General features: G+C 30.9%; 1 protein-coding gene across 3 annotated transcripts in view; it reads right to left on the bottom strand.

The window, feature by feature from the left end:
- Window positions 1–19,841, bottom strand: part of LOC126746257 (octopamine receptor beta-2R-like) — a 178,263-nt gene that overhangs the window by 6,858 nt on the left and 151,564 nt on the right. The window contains exons 4-5 of one of the 3 annotated variants that reach the window (XR_007663840.1): window positions 7,921–8,423; window positions 1,562–3,689 (exon numbers count right to left, since the gene is read on the bottom strand). Coding sequence is in view for 1 of the 3 variants with exons in the window: in XM_050454417.1 (XP_050310374.1) it covers window positions 3,337–3,689; window positions 7,921–8,423 (856 nt within the window). In the remaining 2 variants the exon portion in view is untranslated. Of the gene's footprint in view, window positions 1–867; window positions 3,690–7,920; window positions 8,424–19,841 lie in introns of those variants that run through there. The other 2 variants (XR_007663841.1, XM_050454417.1) reach the window with 2 other exon arrangements.

Here is a 19,841-nt window from a genome sequence, read left to right as displayed (position 1 = left end):
CATGAAACATTAATAACAAATATTTTAATTGCTTGGAAATAATTAACCGAAAATGCCTGGAATTTTATTTCCAACACTCTGGAACACCTTAAAACTAATTTTTATTACTTGAAAAACTGCCTGGAAAAAATGAACCGCACCCAAATCGAGCAAAACCAACCCGAGTAAACCCAACCAAAATCAACTTAACACGACGGTAATTAACCCAGTTTACATCGTTTTGTTAAGACAATTTGAACTGCCTGGAAAAAATGAAAAATTATTTTAGATAATTAAAAAAAATTATTTCAGCTGTCTGGAAACATTAAGAACAGGACCTCAATTGCCTGGAAAAATTACTCCAACTGATTGGGAAAAATTGGAAAACAGAACCAAATCTAATTCGAGTAAAGCCAACCCGAGTAAACTCAATCAAAATCACCTTGACTCAACTGTCAATTCACTCCGTTTACATCGTACGTAATGCACCAAATAGAAAATTGACCCCATTTGCCTGGAAAATGTGAAAGTTATAAAACTTTTAAAAATTATGTCAATTGCCTGGAAAAGGTAGATAGTTATTTTAAGCTACTGGAAAATAAAATTCAACTGCCTGGAAAAATCGGAGAAATTTTGAAAATGTCTGAAAAAGTTCGAAAACTCGTCTGGAATTTTGCCTGGAATTTTTTTTCCCGCACTATGGAACATTTTAAAAATCATTTTAGTTGCTCGGAAACTTGCCTGGAAAAACTGAACCGCACCCAAATCGAGCAAAACCAACCCAAGTAAACCCAACCAAAATCAACTTAACAGTAAACTCACTCCGTTTACATCGCACGCAATGCACCAAATGGAAAATTGACCCCATTTGCCTGGAAAATGTAAAAACTATGTCAATTGCCTGGAAATTGTAGAAAATCATTTTAAACTACTAGAAAATAAAATTCAACTGCCTGGAAAATCGGAGAAATTTTGAAAACGTCTGAAAAAATTCGAAAATTCGCCTGGAATTTTTTTTTCCAGAACTATGGAACACCTTAAAAATAATTTTAATTGCCTGGAAAAATTATTCTGGACCTGCCAAAAAATTCATTTACTGCCTGGATACAATGGGAAAATGACCCTAAATACCTGGAAATTTTTTTCCGTAAGCCTAAAAACAATATCAATTTCCTGGAAAAATGATTCAAATTGCCTGAAAAATGACCCCAAATGCCTGGATTTTTTCCAGAAACTTAAAACAAAAAAATATTTCAACTGTCTGGACGAACTGGCACGATTGCCTATTAAAATTAACCCAATCGCCTGGAAAACCGTGGAAAACTGACTGCCTGAAGAAATTTAAAAAAAAAATTCCAGAACTTTTAAACGTTTCAAAGATGTTCAAATGCCTGGAAAATGACTTCAACTTCCTGGAAAATGGGAACACTTTATTTTATAGTATAGGAGGAGTTACTTCAATTGCCTGGAAAATTAAAAAAAATTACTCCTGCTGCCTGGAAGAGCTTGAAAAGTGACCCTAATAATTGTTTAAAAAAATAATTTGAACTGCCTGGAAAATTAAGAAAATGACCCCAACGACCTGGAAAATTTAAAAAAAATTACCTCGAATGCCTGGAAAAAAGGGAAAACCGACCTCGAATGCATGGTTTTTCTTTTCCAGGCACATGAAACATTAATAACAAATATTTTAATTGCTTGGAAATATTGGGGGGAAATGACCCCGAAAGCTTCAAAAGTGACCCCTACTGCCTGGAAAAAATGTCAAATTACTCCAGAGCTGCCGCAACAATTATATTTAAACTGTTGGCGAAAAATTGGGAAACGGACCCCAAATATCTGGAAAAATTTTAAACATCACCTCAAATTCCTGGAATAAATGAGAAATATTTCTAAAACTTGATACCTTTGAATCATTAGCTTTAACTGCCTGGAAAAGTTTTGAAAATTGCCTGGAAAACTACCTGGCAATTTTTTCCAGAAACGTTTGTTTTTTTTTTGACGTTTTAAAAATGACATCAAATGCCTGGAAAATGACTTCAACTCCCTGGAAAACTGGTCTCAACTACATGGAAAAATTTATTTTAGACTATCGGAAAAGTCATTCCTATTGCCTAGAAAATTAAAAAAAAAATTACCCTGAATGTCTGGAACAGTTTGAAAAGTGACCCCAATTGTTTTAAAACATTAATTCAACTATCTGGAAAATTAGGAAAATGACCCCAAACGCTTGGAATTTTTTTTTCCAGAAGCTTGACACATTTTAAAAATTATTTTAGCAATCTGGAAAATGAGAAAAAAATTCCAACTACCTGGAAAAAGTGATAAATTAGCCTTAATTGCCTGGAAAAACTGGAAACCTCTCATAATGGCGGGAAAAATTTTGATTATGGCGCCAAATTTGAATTTCGCTTTATTATACCGTGCACTTAAAATTAGTGGGAAATGTGTGGTTCTTGCGGATTCTCTCTTTCCGGTACTCGAGCAAAATCAACCCGAGTAAACTCAACCAAAATCAACTTCACTCAACATTGAATTCATTCCGTTTACATCGCATACAATGCACCAAATGGAAAATGGACCCCATTTGCCTGTAAAATGTTAGGTTCAAAAAAAAATCAAATTCAACTGCCTGGAAAAAGTTTGTAAGCTCATTAAAATCAAATTAACCTAAAATGCCTGAATTTTTTTTTCCAGCTCTATGGAACACCCTAAAAATAATTTTAATTACTCGGAAACTTGCCTGGAAAAACTGAACCACACCCAAATCGAGGAAAACCAACCCGAGTAAACCCAACCAAAATCAACTTAACTCGACGGTAATTAACCCTGTTTACACCCACTTTTTTTAAAAACAATTTGAACTGTCTGGAAGAAATGAAAAATTATTTTAGTCAATTCACCCCGTTTACATCGCACGCAATGCACCAAATGGAAAATGGACCCCATTTACCTGGAAAATGTTCGGTACAAGAAAAAAATCAAAAGCCTGAAAATTACGTCAATTGCCTGGAAGAAGTAAATAATTATCTTAAACTACTGGAAAATAAAATTCAACTGCCTGGAAAAATCGGAGAAATTTTCAAAATGTCTGAAAAAGTTCGAAAACTCGCCTGGAATTTTGCCTGGCAATTTTTTTCCAGCACTATGGAACACTTTAAAAATAATTGAAAAACTGCCTGGAAAAACTGAACCGCACCCAAACCGCGCAAAACCAACCCGAATAAACCCACCTAAACACCCTCAAAAAAAAAATCAACCGCGTTTACCTCGCACACCCCACCCGGATCAAACCTCTTAAACCCGCGTTTCCGATCAGAAACTGGTGGTGGTCAATCTGCTACTAGAAAGGTCCACTCAGAGGGTCGACCCGAACTCAGAACTCCTGCGGTCGTTGTGCTTCAGGTACGTTTCCGAGAAAACACTTCGAGTCCGATCCTCGTAACGCACACTGGGCCTCCTCTGGTCGATGTAGTTCAAATCGGACGGCGGACGACGGCACAGGGAACAAAACGCACACTGGAGGGTGTTCTTGAAGGCCTCCCGAAAGTCCTTGTTGAAGTACGCGTAGATCAGGGGGTTCAGGGTGGAGTTGAAGTAGCCGATCCAGAAGAGCATCGCGACCACCACTTCGGGACTCTTGCAGTCGGTGCAGAGGGAGACGCTCAGGTACCAGAGGAAGAAGGGGAGCCAGCAGAGGATGAAGATGCCTGAAATAGAGTTTTTCCAGGATTATTTTTTTATTAATTTTTTAATTTTGGTTTTTAATTTTTTTCTGGAAAACTATTAATTGGAGAAAAAAATTATTAAAAGGAAAGTTGTTTGGAATATTGATGCGCATCAGATGCAATAGAAAAATAATTTTTAAGTGCAACAGTTTTCCAGAAAATTTAGAAAAACCTCTTAGGAGTTTTTCCTCATTTTCTCAAAAACTATTGGGAATATTCAAAAAATTTTTTTAGCATTGGAATCTTATTAAAAAATGTAACAAATCATGTAGAATAACATTTAGTCGTAAACCTCAAAATAAAGAAGTTATAGGGGATTTTTGATAAACTGGAAAGTTTTTTAGGTGAAAAATTGTAAAAAATTTTTTTTTTAAGAAATTAAAATTTTTTTTTTACAAATTGATTAACAGCTCAAAATGCTTGAAAAAAGTCTTATAAAAGGTTTTTGAAAAATGTACCAGAAAAAAGTTATCACTAATTTTCCTAAAAAGAGTCTTCCTCAAAAAATCCAAAGGGCTACTATCGGAAAATGTTCATAATTTTGGTTTTTATTTTTTTTCTGGAAAACTATGCATTGGAGAGAAAAGTTATTAAAACAAAAGTTGTTTAGAATGTCAATGCGCATTAGATGCAATAGAAAAATAGTTTTTAGATCTACCAGTTTTCCAGAAAATTTGGAAAAACCTCTTAGGAGTTTTTCCTCATTTTCTCAAAAACTATTGGGAATATTGAAAATTTTCTTTTAGCATTGGAATCTTTGTTAAAAATGTAACAAATCATGTAGAATAACATTTAGTCGTAAACCTCAAAATAAAGAAGTTATAGGGGATTTTTGATAAACTGGAAAGTTTTTTAGGTGAAAAATTGTAAAAAAAATTTTTTTGAGAAATTAAAATTTTTTTTTTACAAATTGATTAACAGCTTAAAATGCTTGAAAAAAGTCTTATAAAAGATTTTTAAAAAATGTACCAGAAAAAAGTTATAACGGATTTTCCCAAAAAAGTCTTCCTCAAAAAGTCCAAAGGGGTATCCATGGGAAAATGTTCGTAATTTTGGTTTTTATTTTTTTTCTGGAAAACTATTAATTGGAGAAAAAAATTATTAAAACGAAAGTTGTTTGAAATGTTGATGCGCATCAGATGCAATAGAAAAATAATTTTTAAGTCTAATAGTTTTCCAGAAAATTGGGAAAAACCTCTTAGGAGTTTTTCCTCATTTTCTCAAAAACTATTGGGAATATTCAAAAAATTTTTTTAGCATTGGAATCTTATTAAAAAATGTAACAAATCATGTAGAATAACATTTAGTCGTAAACCTCAAAATAAAGAAGTTATAGGGGATTTTTGATAAACTGGAAAGTTTTTTTAGGTGAAAAATTGTAAAAAAAATTTTTTTGAGAAATTAAAAATTTTTTTCTACAAATTGATTAACAGCTTAAAATGCTTCAAAAAAGTCTTATAAAAGGTTTTTGAAAAATGTACCAGAAAAAAGTTATAACCGATTTTCCCAAAAAAGTCTTCCTCAAAAAGTCCAAAGGGGTATCCATGGGAAAATGTTCGTAATTTTGGTTTTTATTTTTTTTCTGGAAAACTATTCATTGGAGAAAAAAGTTGTTAAAACAAAAGTTGTTTAGAATATCAATGCGCATCAGATGCAATAGAAAAATAATTTTTAGGTCCAACAGTTTTCCAGAAAATTTGGAAAAACCTCTTAGGAGTTTTTCCTAATTTTCTCAAAAACTATTGGGAATATTGAAAATTTTCTTTTAGCATTGGAATCTTTGTTAAAAATAGAACAAATCATGTAGAATAACATTTAGCCATAAACCTCAAAATAAAGAAGCTATAGGGGATTTTTGATAAACTGGAAAGTTTTTTGGTGAAAAATTGTAAAAAAATTTTTTTTTAAGAAATTAAAATTTTTTTTTACAAATTGATTAACAGCTTAAAATGCTTGAAAAAAGTCTTATAAAAGGTTTTTGAAAAATGTACCAGAAAAAAGTTATAACCGATTTTCCCAAAAAAGTCTTCCTCAAAAAGTCCAAAGGGGTATCCATGGGAAAATGTTCGTAATTTTGGTTTTTATTTTTTTTCTGGAAAACTATTCATTGGAGAAAAAAGTTGTTAAAACAAAAGTTGTTTAGATTATTAATGCGCATCAGATGCAATAGAAAAATAATTTTTAAGTCGACTAGTTTTCCAGAAAATTGCGAAAAACCTCTTAGGAGTTTTTCCTAATTTTCTCAAAAACTATTGGGAATATTGAAAATTTTCTTTTAGCATTGGAATTTCAGTTAAAAATAAAACAAATCATGTAGAATAACATTTAGCCATAAACCTCAAAATAAAGAAGTTATAGGGGATTTTTGATAAACTGGAAAGTTTTTTGGTGAAAAATTGTAAAAAAAAATTTTTTTGAGAAATTTAAATTTTTTTTTCTACAAATTGATTAACAGCTTACAATGCTTGAAAAAAGTCTTATAAAAGATTTTTGAAAAATCTATCAGAAAAAAGTTATAACCGATTTTCCCAAAAAGGTCTTCCTCAAAAAGTCCAAAGGGGTATCCATGGGAAAATGTTCATAATTTTGGTTTTTAATTTTTTTCTGAAAAACTGTTAATTAGAGAAAAAAATTTATAAGACAAAAGTTGTTTGGAATATTGATGCGCATCAGATGCAATAGAAAAATAGTTTTTAAGTCTACTAGTTTTCCAGAAAATTGTGAAAAACCTCTTAGGAGTTTTTCCTCATTTTCTCAAAAACTATTGAGAATATTGAAAATTTTCTTTTAGCATTGACATCTTTGTTGAAAATGCAACAAATCATGTAGAATAACATTTAGTCGTAAACCTCAAAATAAAGAAGTTATAGGGGATTTTTGATAAACTGCAAAGTTTTTTGGTGAAAAATTGTAAAAAAAATTTTTTTTGAGAAATTAAAATTTTTTTTTTATAAATTGATTAATGGCTTAAAATGCTTGAAAAAAGTCTTATAAAAGATTTTTGAAAAATGTACCAGAAAAAAGTTATAACGGATTTTTCCAAAAAAGTCTTCCTCAAAAAGTCCAAAGGGGAAAACGTTCATAATTTTGGTTTTTATTTTTTTTCTGGAAAACTCTTCATTGGAGAAAAAATCTATTTAATCAAAAGTTGTTTGGAATGTCAATGCGCATTAGATGCAAAAGAAAAATAGTTTTTAAATCTAATAGTTTTCCAGAAAACTGGAAAAAACCTTTTACTAGTTTTTCTTAATTTCCTCGAAAACTATTGAAAATATTGAAAATTTTTCTTCAGCATTAAAATCAAAATTAAAAATAGAACAAATCATAAAGAATAATATTTAGCCGTAAATCAAAAAATAAAAGAGTTATGGAAGATTTTTGAAAAATTAAATAAATTTTTGAAAGAAAAATTTGAAAAAAAAAATTTTTTGAAAAAAAAATTTTTTTTTTGGAAATTAATAAATTGACTAAAAACCTTTAAAAAAAGTCTTATGAAACTATTTTGAAAAATGTACCACAAAAAAATTATAACCAATTTTTCCAAAAAAGTCTGCCTACAAAAAATCCATCAGAAAATGTTCATAATTTTGGTTTTTATTTTTTTTCCGGAAAACTATCCGTACAAGAGAAAAATTGTTAAAACAAAAGTTGTTTAGAATCTCAATGCGCATCAGATGCAATAGAAAAATAATTTTTAAGTCTAACAGTTTTCCAGAAAACTGGAAAAAACCTCCTAAGAGTTTTTCCCAATTTTCTAGAAAAATATTGGGGATGTTGAACTTTTTTTTTCAGCATTGAAATTGCAATGAAATATAGAACAAATCATATGAGGGTCGAATTTGAAACACCCTGTATACCTTCATTTGACAAATGACAAATAAGACCAGCAGTCCTGAAACTCTTAAACCAACAAACTAATATCATTAAATAGTAATGAAATAAACTCTGACAGGTTTCAGTAAATTTATTAAATTAAAGTCAGAGGATTACACGTGTTTCGCCCTTACTAGACATCATCAGATCCACTTGTGTACTCACTAATAAAAAGAACAAAAGAAAGAATGTTCTCTGCTTCTTTCTTTCGTACATGATCACAAGTCAAGGGTAGAAATTAAGTTAAAATAGGTAAAATCGGACGGAGAGTAGTCACTACATATTAAAATTATTTAAACAAACTGATATCCAATGAAACCATTGGTTTGTGCACACTTACCCATAATAATCCCCAAAGTTCTGGCCGCCTTATGTTCCCTCTTCATCCTACTAATGCTCCTCTCCCTCGTCGGCGTATGGTGCAAATCCTGATTGATCTCGTGCAAGGTCAACGTCTTCGAGGATCCCCCCGAATTCGACAACATGTCACCGTTGGTATTATTCGTGTGCAACAACATGGCCGCCCCGTGTCTGTTAAACATCTCCTTCTCCTGTCTATTGGCCTCCTTGAAGATCTGCAGGTACATGTAGATCATAATCGAGGCGGGGATCCAGAAACTGATGCTACTGCTGATCACCGCGTAGACTTTGTTCACCTCGAAGTTGCACTGGTCCGGATGTTCGAGCCGGAATTGCTCGTGCGCCTCCGTGCTGTACCAACCGAGAAAGATGGGGAGGAAGCTGAGGAACGCGGGACTCACCCAGGTGTTGACCAGCATCAGGGCCACCACCTTTTTGGTCAAGTACAGGGAGTACTGTAGGGGTTTGCAGATGGCGTAGTACCTGTTCGGAGGGAAAAAAGATAAAGAGGGTTAATAGCGAAGAAATAGTCCATACTTAGGGAGACTGTAGGATTTTAATTTGACCTTAAAAGAGGGTCAGTTTATTCTGGATTATTATTATTGGACTTCGAATTTGCCGCGTTTTATTTCAAATCTGATTGGTCACAATTAGTTCGGATTATTGCAACTTCGGTAGAGGGCCAGTGAATTTCGTCTCGTTAACAACCCTAACCCCATTTCTCTATATTTTTAGGTTTTGTGCAATGGAGCGGATTTTGCGCTAAATTTAGTGGAGTAATTTGTAGGTTAGAGGGTTAGATCTTTTAGTAGCATAATTTAGCGGTTTATCAGATATGCTCCAATTTTATTTAACAAATTTCATCATATTAAATAAATGAGTCATATTATTTTATACTTAAAAATTTATGGTCAGGTTAATAATTTAAGAAAACTGTCATAATTGGAGGATCTCCACTATTATGTGCCCTCTGGCTTGGAATTTATTAGGTTGTTAATATTGCTGCTAAGCAGATAGGGTGAGTTAGACTACAATTATTGCTCTAATTAAAGTTAGTAGGGAATGAAAAAAAATTAATAGCACCTATTCGTTTGCTTTATTTGTAGACGTGACGTATATACATTTATATATATGTATATTATCTGCAAGAACATTGTTTTTCTTCAACATAACCCTTAGCCCCCCACCCACCCCAAATATTTACCCAGTAAGAAATTCCTTTGAAAGATCACTGTTTTTTATCCATGATATCCAATCTAATAACACTGTTTTTGTATTAAATATTTGTCTATATACATATACATAATTATATCAAATTTAAATAAACAAATTGTGTTATTAGATTGGATATTAATGACAAAACCAGTTGTTATTCATGCGCATTATTTTGGAAAATAATGAATTTTGAAGACAATTTTTTACTGGTAAGTTGTACGGGGTGGGTGGGGGGTGTAAGGGTAAGGATAATAAAAAAAATATTTTTCAGTTGCATCTGATGCGCGTTGACATTTCAAACAACTTTTGCTTTAACAATTTTTTTCTACAACCAATAGTTTTTCAGAAAAAAAATAAAAACCAAAATTATGAAAACATTTCCCATGGGTAGTACCCCTTTGGCATTTATGAGGAAGATTTTTTTGGGAAAATTGGGTATACATTTTTTCTGGTACATTTTTCAAAAAAAAAGTTACAAGACCTTTTTAAAGCTTTTTGAGCAATTTATTAATTCCCAAAAAAAAATAATTTTTTCAAAAAAAAGTTCAAATTTTTCACTCAAAAAATTATTTAATTTTTCGAAAATCCTCCATAATTCTTTTATTTTTTGATTTACGACTAATTGTTATTTTTTATGATTTGTTCTATTTTTGATTGTGATTCCAATGCTAAAAGAAAATTTTCCAATTTCCTAATAGTTTTCGAAAAAATAAAGAAAAACTTCTAAGAGGTTTTTCCAATTTTTTGGAAAACTATTCGAGTTAAAAACTATAAATTAAAATTATGAACATTTTCCCATGGATTTTTAGCGAATGACTTTTTTTTCCAAATTTTCTGGAACAAAAACCATAGCCAATTTACTTCAATAGGAAATGATTTTCATTCACGATTATTTGGCACTAAATTTACTTGATTTTCATTGGATTCCTTTGATTTAGTAAGTTTATTGATTTTTTTTCTTCTTAGAGAAAATTTTTATATTTTTGTGAATTACTTTTTTCGATTTAGATTTTTGTTAAAATACTAACTTCACGTTTAGGTCAGTCTTGGATTTTTATTAAATTTAATTAAATTTCTTTGGTTTTTTACGTTAAATTTTAATTTGCTTTTAATTTAGTAAGCTTCCGTTAAATATTCTTAAAATTCCTTAGCTCCTTTAGCTTAAGCTTAAATTTTTAATAATTTTAATAAACAACTTTTCCTTGGTCTAACCTTGAATTTTCTCGATTTAATTTAGCAATAAAAATGCAACCCTATTTTAACCTTTAAAAAACCAAGAATTTTAATAATATTGTAACGATATTTACGATTATTTATACGAGTTTCCAAGGTAAAAACTGACTAAACAATAAAAACTGAATAAATTTTTCATCAATTTTTTCATATATATCCTCATTTTTTATCACTAAACGTGTGGAATAATTTAAACCTTTACTTTTAGACACATTTCATTTATAATATCAGTCAGGCTGTTTATAAAACAATTTCTTACTAAATTTACATCATTGTAACTATTATTCCATGTTAATTTTTTTACCAAAAATGTTTTTGTAAAAAAATTATACTCAATATTTAATTTAATAATATTGTTTGTTTGAAAAAAAAAAAATTACGTGAAAGGCATTAAGAAAATGCTCCCAAAAGTCTGGAAGAATTCTTTTTCTAATTTCTGGAAGACGTAAAAATTACGTGGAAAGCCAGGAAAAAAGGGAAAAAAATTAATTCCTTACCTTTTTTAATCGCCGAAGTTTTCTCCGTTTTGTAAACAAAATCGTATATTATATACGTATATTCTCATCTATAATTTTCTTAAAAATCATTTTTTTTTAGACAATTATTTTCTGCAAAAAAAACGTTTTTTTTAAGCCTACCCTTACACCCCCCACCCACCCCATACAACTTACCAGTGAGAAATTGTCTTTAAAAGTCATTGCTTTCCAAAATAATACGCATGAATAACAACTGAGTTCGTCATCAATATTTAATGTAATAACACAATTGGCTTATTTAAATTTAATATAATTATGTATATAATAATTAATACATATATATAATAATAAATTATATATTTAATACAAAAATTGTGCTATTTGATTGGATATTTTGGACGAAAAACAGTGATTTTTCAAAGGAATTGCTTACTGAACAAATGTTTGGGGTGGGTGGGGGGGCAAGATTGTGTTGATAAAAAACAATGTTTTTGCAATAAATATATATTCAATATCTAATTTAATAACAGTATTTATATAAATTTCATATAATTTTTTTTAGCTAAGTATTTAGTATAAAAACAGCGTTATTACTTTGGATAATATGGACGAAAAACAGTGATTTTATAGAAGAATTCTATCAAATATTTGAGGTGTTATTACATATATAATGATATGTAAGTCTTGTGTCAATTTTTTCAAAAAGCATTTTTTTGACAGGCAATTATTTTCTGCAAAAAAAAAACGTTTTTTATTAAGCCTACCCTTACACCCCCCACCCACCCCGTACAACTTACCAGTGAGAAATGGTCTTTAAAAATCATAGTTTTTTAAAATAATACGCATGAATAACAACTGGTTTCGTCATTAATATAATCTAATAACACAGTTTGTTCATTTAAATTTGATATAATTATATAGATGTATATTGACAAATATTTAATACAAAAACAGTGCTATTAGATTGGATATTATGAACGAAAAACAGTGATTTTTCAAAGGAATTTCTTACTGGTCAAATGTTTGGGGTGGGTGGGGGGGGTAAGGGGTGTTTTGATGAAAAATAAGATTTTTGCAGAAAATATATATAAAAAAATGACTTGCCATAGTATCAACTGTCTAGAAGTATCAGAAAATGAATTTCCATACTTCAAAATGGTCTAGAAAAGTTGCTTTAACTACTTGGAACTTAAGTGACTAATTCAGGCAGTTGAAACTTCCTCAAGGCAATATCCTGGAAGAAATCGATGCCTTCAACTGCCTGGAAGTGCCAAAAAATGACTCCCAATAACGTCAACTGCTTGGACGTATTAAAAAATAACTTTCAATATTTTAAAGTTGCCTCAAATGCCTGGCAAAGCGTTTTAAATACTTTAAACTCGAGTGACTATTCCAGGCAAAAGACCCCGTACAATTTCTTAATTTTTATTTATAATTTATGTGTTTTTAAATTAAATATTGAATATATATTTTCTACTAAGATATTGTTTTTCATTAAAACAACCCTTAGCCCCCCCACCCACCCCAAACATTTGTTCAGTAAGAAATTCCTTTGCAAATCACTCTTTTTCGTCCATAGACCTTTAAAGTATTTAGAGTTAGAGTTAGTTTTTTTTAGAGTTTGAAGTATTTAAATCACTCTTCTAGGCATTTGAGGCAACTTTAAAATATTGGAAGTTGACGTTATTGGGAGTCATTTTTTGGCACTTCCAGGCAGTTGAAGGCAACGATTTCTTCTAGGGAATTGCCCTGAGGAAGTTCCAACTGCCTGGAATAGTCACTTAACTTTAAAGTAGTTAAAGCCACTTTTCCAGGCATTTGAGGCAATTGTGAAATAATTGAAGTAATTTTTTGATACTTCTAGACAATTGACACTATTGGGAGTCGTTTTTTTATATATATTTTCTGCAAAAACATCACTTTTCATCAAAACACCCCTCACCCCCCCCACCCACCCCAAACATTTAACCAGTAAGAAATTCCCTTGAAAAATCAGTGTTTTTCGTTCATAATATCCAATCAAATAGCACCGTTTTTGTATTAAATATTAATTAATATACATATAAATAATTATATTAAATCTAAATGAACAAACTGTGTTATTAGATTATATTAATGACGAAACCAGTTGTTATTCATGCGTATTATTGTGGAAAACTATGATTTTTGAAGACAATTTTTCACTGGTAAGTTGTATGGGGTGGGTGGGGGGTGTAAGGGTAGGCTTAATAAAAACGTTTTTTTTGCAGAAAATAATTGCCTGTCAAAAAAATGCTTATTGAAAAAAATTTACACAAGATTTACATGTCAAAATATATGTAATAACACCTCAAATATTTGATAAAATTCTTCTATAAAATCACTGTTTTCCGTTCATATCATCCAAAGTAATAACGCTGTTTTTATACTAAATATTTAGATAAAAAATTATATGAAATTTAAATAAATACTGTTATTAAATTAAATATTGAATATATATTTATTACAAAAACAGTGCTTTTAATTAACACAACCTTGCCCCCCCACCCACCCCAAACTTTTGCTCAGTAAGGAATTCCTTTGAAAAATCACTGTTTTTCGTCCAAAATATCCAATCAAACAGCACCATTTTTGTAATAATTATTTATTAATATACATATATATAATTATATCAAATTTAAATAAACAAACTGTGTTATTAGATTAAATATTAACGACAAAACCAGGACATTCTTACAACACAATCAGACAATTCTTACTGGTAATTGTATGGGGTGGGTGGGTGAGGGTAAGGCCAGGACTAGTGATTTTTTTTTAATTAGCTATATAAGCCTCTATAAAATAAAAAAAAAATATTTCCAATACTTGGAAAAAACAGGAAATTACATTATACAAAAAAAAAATGAGAGCCTAGAAGGAATTTAAAAAAAATGTTGTTTTTTTGGTTTTATATGCCTATGATGGTGTACTTATTAAAAAAAAACTAATAATCGAATAAATTTCTATTATTGTTTATTGTGCATATTTTAAACAACTCTGATACATCTTTTATTTCAACAACGGTATATTAATATAAAGAAAATCAATGAAAATATAAAATTAAGAAGCTAAATCTCGAAGGAGGTTCGAACTTACGACATGGCACTGACTGCTGTAAGTCCGGTGAAACTTTCGTATTCTAAGTCGTAATTTTTTTGAACAAATACTCACTGTTAAAAAAGTTTATTAAAATATTTTTTTTATTATGCATAACTTAATTGCCTCTGACGCACCTTTTATTAAAAAAATTAAATATTTGCAATGTTGTTTTTTACAATTACCTCACTCTTGAAATCCTACAAACATGAAAAATTAGGTCAAAAGTATTGAGAAATTGCTCCCAAAAGCCTGGAAGATTTTTTTTTCTAATTTCTGGAAGACGTGGAGAGCCAGGAAAAAAAAATTATTATTTCTGGAATAAAAGACCTTTAAGAGCCTGTAAAAAAAGATTTTTTTTCTAACATCTGACGTAGAATTTATACACTTAAAAATTACGTCAAAAGTATGGAAAAACGAGAAAAATATTAATTCCTGAAAGGCGTAAAAATCACATCGAAAGCTTGAAAAACGAGAAAAAAAATCCTGGCATGGGATGAAAGAAATTTCAAAATAATCCTCCCGAGAACCTGAAAAAATTGTTTTTTCGAATTTCCGAGGAAGACTACGATAAAAACGACAAAAAAAACATTTTTGCGTCCCAATAAATATAACATATTACATTAAATACTTTCCCTCTCTTGGGTCAGTCCAAAATAAATCAGTTGCGATCCACTTATCACAGGCCAATCTGAAATTTAAAAAAAAAAACCCTTTTATAAAAATAAAAGATATAACAAAAAAATTGCAGACCAGTTCGGACGTTTCGCTACTATGACGCGCCGTCATATATGGCCGTCCTTGTTTCGCACATAACAAAAGAGGAACGACGCGGTCGCCTATGGAGAGTTGGCGCGTGCCAACTGTTCCCGAATCAAGACCTTTAAAGAACACAGTTTGTTTATTTAAATTTGATATAATTATATGTATATTGATAAATATTTAATACAAAAACGGTGCTATTATATTGGATATTATGGATGAAAAACAGTGATTTTTCAAAGGGATTTCTTACTGGGCAAGTTTTTGGGTTGGGTGGGGGGGGTAAGGGTTGTATTGATGAAAAACAATATTTTAGTAAAAAATATATATTCAATATTTAATTTAAAAACACATAAATTATAAATAAATATTAAGAAATTGTACGGGGTCTGTTGCCTGGAATAGTCACTCGAGTTTAAAGTATTTAAAGCACTTTTCCAGGCATTTGAGGCAACTTTAAAATATTAAAAGTCATTTTTTAATACGTCCAGGCAGTTGACATTATTGCGAGTAATTTTTCGACACTTCCAGGCAATTGAAAGCATCGATTTCTTCCAGGAAATTGCCTTAAGGAAGTTTCAACTGCCTGAAATAGTCACTTAAGTTCCAAGTACTTAAAGCAACTTTTCTAGACCATTTTGAAGTATGGAAATTCATATTCTGATACTTTTAGACAGTTGACACTATGGCAAGTCATTTTTTTATATATATTTTCTGCAAAAACCCTATTTTTCATCAAAACACCCCTTACCCCCCCACCCACCCCAAACATTTGACCAGTAAGAAATTCCTTTGAAAAATCACTGTTTTTCGTTCATAATATCCAATGAAATCCAATATTAATTGGATATTATGAACGAAAAACAGTGATTTTTCAAAGGAATTTCTTACTGGTCAAATGTTTGGGGTGGGTGGGGGGGGTGAGGGGTGTTTTTATGAAAATAATGTTTTTGCAGAAAATATATATAAAAAAACGACTCCCAATAGTCTCAATTGTCTAGAAGTATCAAAAAATTACTTCAATTATTTCACAATTGCCTCAAATGCCTGGAAAAGTGGCTTTAACTACTTTAAAGTCAAGTGACTATTCCAGGCAGTTGGAACTTCCTCAGGGCAATTCCCCTAGTAGAAATCGTTACCTTCAACTGCCTGGAAGTGCCAAAAAATGACTCCCAATAACGCCAACTTCCAATATTTTAAAGTTGCCTCAAATGCCTAGAAGAGTGATTTAAATACTTCAAACTCTAAAAAAAACTAACTCTAACTCTAAATACTTAAAAGGTCTATGGACGAAAAACAGTGATTTGCAAAGGAATTTCTTACTGAACAAATGTTTGGGGTGGGTGGGGGGGCTAAGGGTTGTTTTGATGAAAAACAATATCTTAGTAGAAAATATGTATTCAATATTTACTTTAAAAACACATAAATTATAAATAAATATTAAGAAATTGTACGGGGTCTGTTGCCTGGAATAGTCACTCGAGTTTAAAGTATTTAAAGCACTTTTCCAGGCATTTGAGGCAACTTTAAAATATTAAAAGTCATTTTTTACTATGTCCAGGCAGTTGACATTATTGCGAGTAATTTTTCGACACTTCCAGGCAGTTGAAAGCATCGATTTCTTCCAGGAAATTGCCTTAAGGAAGTTTTAACTGCCTGAAATAGTCACTTAACTTTAAAGTAGTTAAAGCCACTTTTCTAGGCATTTAAGGCAATTGTGAAATAATTGACGTAATTTTTTGATACTTCTAGACAATTAACACTATTTTTTTTATATATATTTTTTGCAAAAACATTATTGTTCATTAAAACAACCCTTACCCTCCCCCACCCACCCCAATATTTGACCAGTAAGAAATTCCCTTGATAAATCACTGTTTTTCGTTCATAATATCCAATCAAATAGCACCGTTTTTGTATTAAATATTAATTATTATACATCTATATAATTATATCAAATTTAAATGAACAAACTGTGTTATTAGATTATATTGATGACGAAATCAGTTGTTATTCATGCGTATTATTTTGAAAAACTATGATTTTTGAAGAAAATTTCTCACTGATAAGTTGTATGGGGTGGGTGGGGGGTGTAAGGGTAAAGTTAATAAAAAACGTATTTTTTGCAGAAAATAATTATCTGAGAAAAAAATGATTTTTAAGAAAACTATAGATGAAAATATACGTATATAATATACGATTTGTTTACAAATCGGAAAAGACTTCGGGAATTAAAACGATACGAGATTTACATGTAAATATATGTATATTGAAGCTAAAGCGAGATGTTGGGCGTCCAAATGGACCAAGAAGGTTAGTCCAGGTTGCTGAAGATCCGGAAATAAGTGTAAGGCGTATGGCGGCAAGAACTGGAATTAGTAAGTCTCAAAATCTTTTGGAGACAGATCTTCCAGCGAGATTAGATTTCGCCCGCTATATCCAGGAACAACGAAATCAAGATCCCCTATTTTTTAATAAGATTATGTTTACGGAAGAAGCGACTTTTACCCGACGGGGAATTTTTAATTTTAGAAACAAACATTCATGATATATTGCAAATCCAAACCCCATTACCGAAAGACACTTTTAACACGAATTTAATGTTAATATTTGGTGTGGTGTTATAGACAATTTTTTTTAGGACCTTACGAGTTACCTCCAAATCTAAACGGAGAATTTTTATGCTAGACCCGTGAGAGAATATCTTAATGCTAATTTCAACTGGATAAAACGTGGAAGTCAAAGATCTTGGCCCGCACGAAGTCCTGATTTGAACCCATTGGATTTTTGCTTACGGGGATACATGAAAATCAAATAAACACAAGGGAACAATTATTAGAAAAAATTCAAGTCGCTGCTGAGTCGTTTCGAAATGATCAATATTTTTTTTTAAAGGTTCGGCGGTCTTTTAATAAAAGAATTTTAAAATGTCTTGAGACAAATGGTGGCCATTAATATTTGCTGGTAAATATTAATAATTTTTATTTTTTAATAATTATTTAGGTTTGATATTTTTATTTATCAATCAATTAAAGTGTGATATAGCAATTTAAATAGTTAAAAATATGGTTTTCATGGATGTCTTTAAAATCTTTAAATGTAAATATCTAGAAAAAGAGTAATCCCAGAGAAATTTTTAAGATATACCTTTTGTAAGCAAAAATGCTTGCAGAATGCATATTTAAAATAAAAAATAAAATTATACAGGGCGTAAAAAAGCTATGGAGTTCAAAAAACCGCTAAAAAGTAGCTGGGTCGCCAAAATAATACGCATGAATAAAAACTGGTTTCGTCATTAATATAATGACATATAAATCTTGTGTCAATTTTTTCAATCAGCATTTTTTTGACAGGCAATTATTTTCTGCAAAAATAACGTTTTTTATTAAGCCTACCCTTACACCCCCAACCCACCCCATACAACTTACCAGTGAAAAATTGTCTTCAAAAATCATAGTTTTCCACAATAATACGCATGAATAACAACTGGTTTCGTCATCAATATAATCTAATAACACAGTTTGTTCATTTAAATTTGATATAATTATATAGATGTATATTAATTAATATTTAATACAAAAACGGTGCTATTTGATTGGATATTATAGACCAAAAACAGTGATTTTTCAAAGGAATTTCTTACTGAATAAATGTTTGGGGTGGGTGGGGGGGGTGAGGGGTGTTTTGATGAAAAATAATGTTTTTGCAGAAAATATATATAAAAAAACGACTGCCAATAGTGTCAATTGTCTAGAAGTATCAAAAAATTACTTCAATTATTTCACAATTGCCTCAAATGCCTGGAAAAGTGGCTTTAACTACTTTAAAGTTAAGTGACTATTCCAGGCAGTTGGAACTTCCTCAGAGCAATTTCCTAGAAGAAATCGTTACCTTCAACTGCCTGGAAGTGCCAAAAAATGACTCCCAATAACGCCAACTTCCAATATTTTAAAGTTGCCTCAAATGCCTAGAAAAGTAATTTAAATACTTCAAACTCTAAAAAAAACTAACTCTAACTCTAAATACTTAAAAGGTCTATGGACGAAAAACAGTGATTTGCAAAGAATTCTTACTGAACAAATGTTTGGGGTGGGTGGGGGGGCTAAGGGTTGTATTGATGAAAAACAATATTTTAGTAAAAAATATGTATTCAATATTTAATTTAAAAACACATAAATTATAAATAAAAATTAAGAAATTGTACGGGGTCTGTTGCCTGGAATAGTCACTCGAGTTTAAAGTATTTAAAGCACTTTTCCAGGCATTTGAGGCAACTTTAAAATATTGAAAGTCGTTTTTTAATACGCCCAGGCAGTTGACATTATTGCGAGTAATTATTCGACACTTCCAGGCAATTGAAAGCATCGATTTCTTCCAGGAAATTGCCTTAAGGAAGTTTCAACTGCCTGAAATAGTCACTTAAGTTCCAAGTACTTAAAGCAACTTTTCTAGACCATTTTGAAGTATGGAAATTCATATTCTGATACTTTTAGACAGTTGACACTATGGCAAGTCATTTTTTTATATATATTTTCTGCAAAAACCCTATTTTTCATCAAAACACCCCTTACCCCCCCCACCCACCCCAAACATTTGACCAGTAAGAAATTCCTTTGAAAAATCACTGTTTTTCGTTCATAATATCCAATGAAATCCAATATTAATTGGATATTATGAACGAAAAACAGTGATTTTTCAAAGGAATTTCTTACTGAATAAATGTTTGGGGTGGGTGGGGGGGGTAAGGGGTGTTTTGATGAAAAACAATGTTTTTGCAGAAAATATATATAAAAAAACGACTCCCAATAGTCTCAATTGTCTAGAAGTATCAAAAAATTACTTCAATTATTTCACAATTGCCTCAAATGCCTGGAAAAGTGGCTTTAACTACTTTAAAGTCAAGTGACTATTCCAGGCAGTTGGAACTTCCTCAGGGCAATTCCCTAGAAGAAATCGTTGCCTTCAACTGCCTGGAAGTGCCAAAAAATGACTCCCAATAACGTCAACTTCCAATATTTTAAAGTTGCCTCAAATGCCTAGAAGAGTGATTTAAATACTTCAAACTCTAAAAAAAACTAACTCTAACTCTAAATACTTTAAA

The sequence above is a fragment of the Anthonomus grandis genome, chromosome 17 (genome assembly GCF_022605725.1).
Source record: "Anthonomus grandis grandis chromosome 17, icAntGran1.3, whole genome shotgun sequence".
NCBI lineage: Eukaryota > Metazoa > Arthropoda > Insecta > Coleoptera > Curculionidae > Anthonomus > Anthonomus grandis.
The sequence above is the reverse complement of the archived record's forward strand: the minus strand, read 5'-3'. Positions and strand labels throughout refer to the sequence as shown.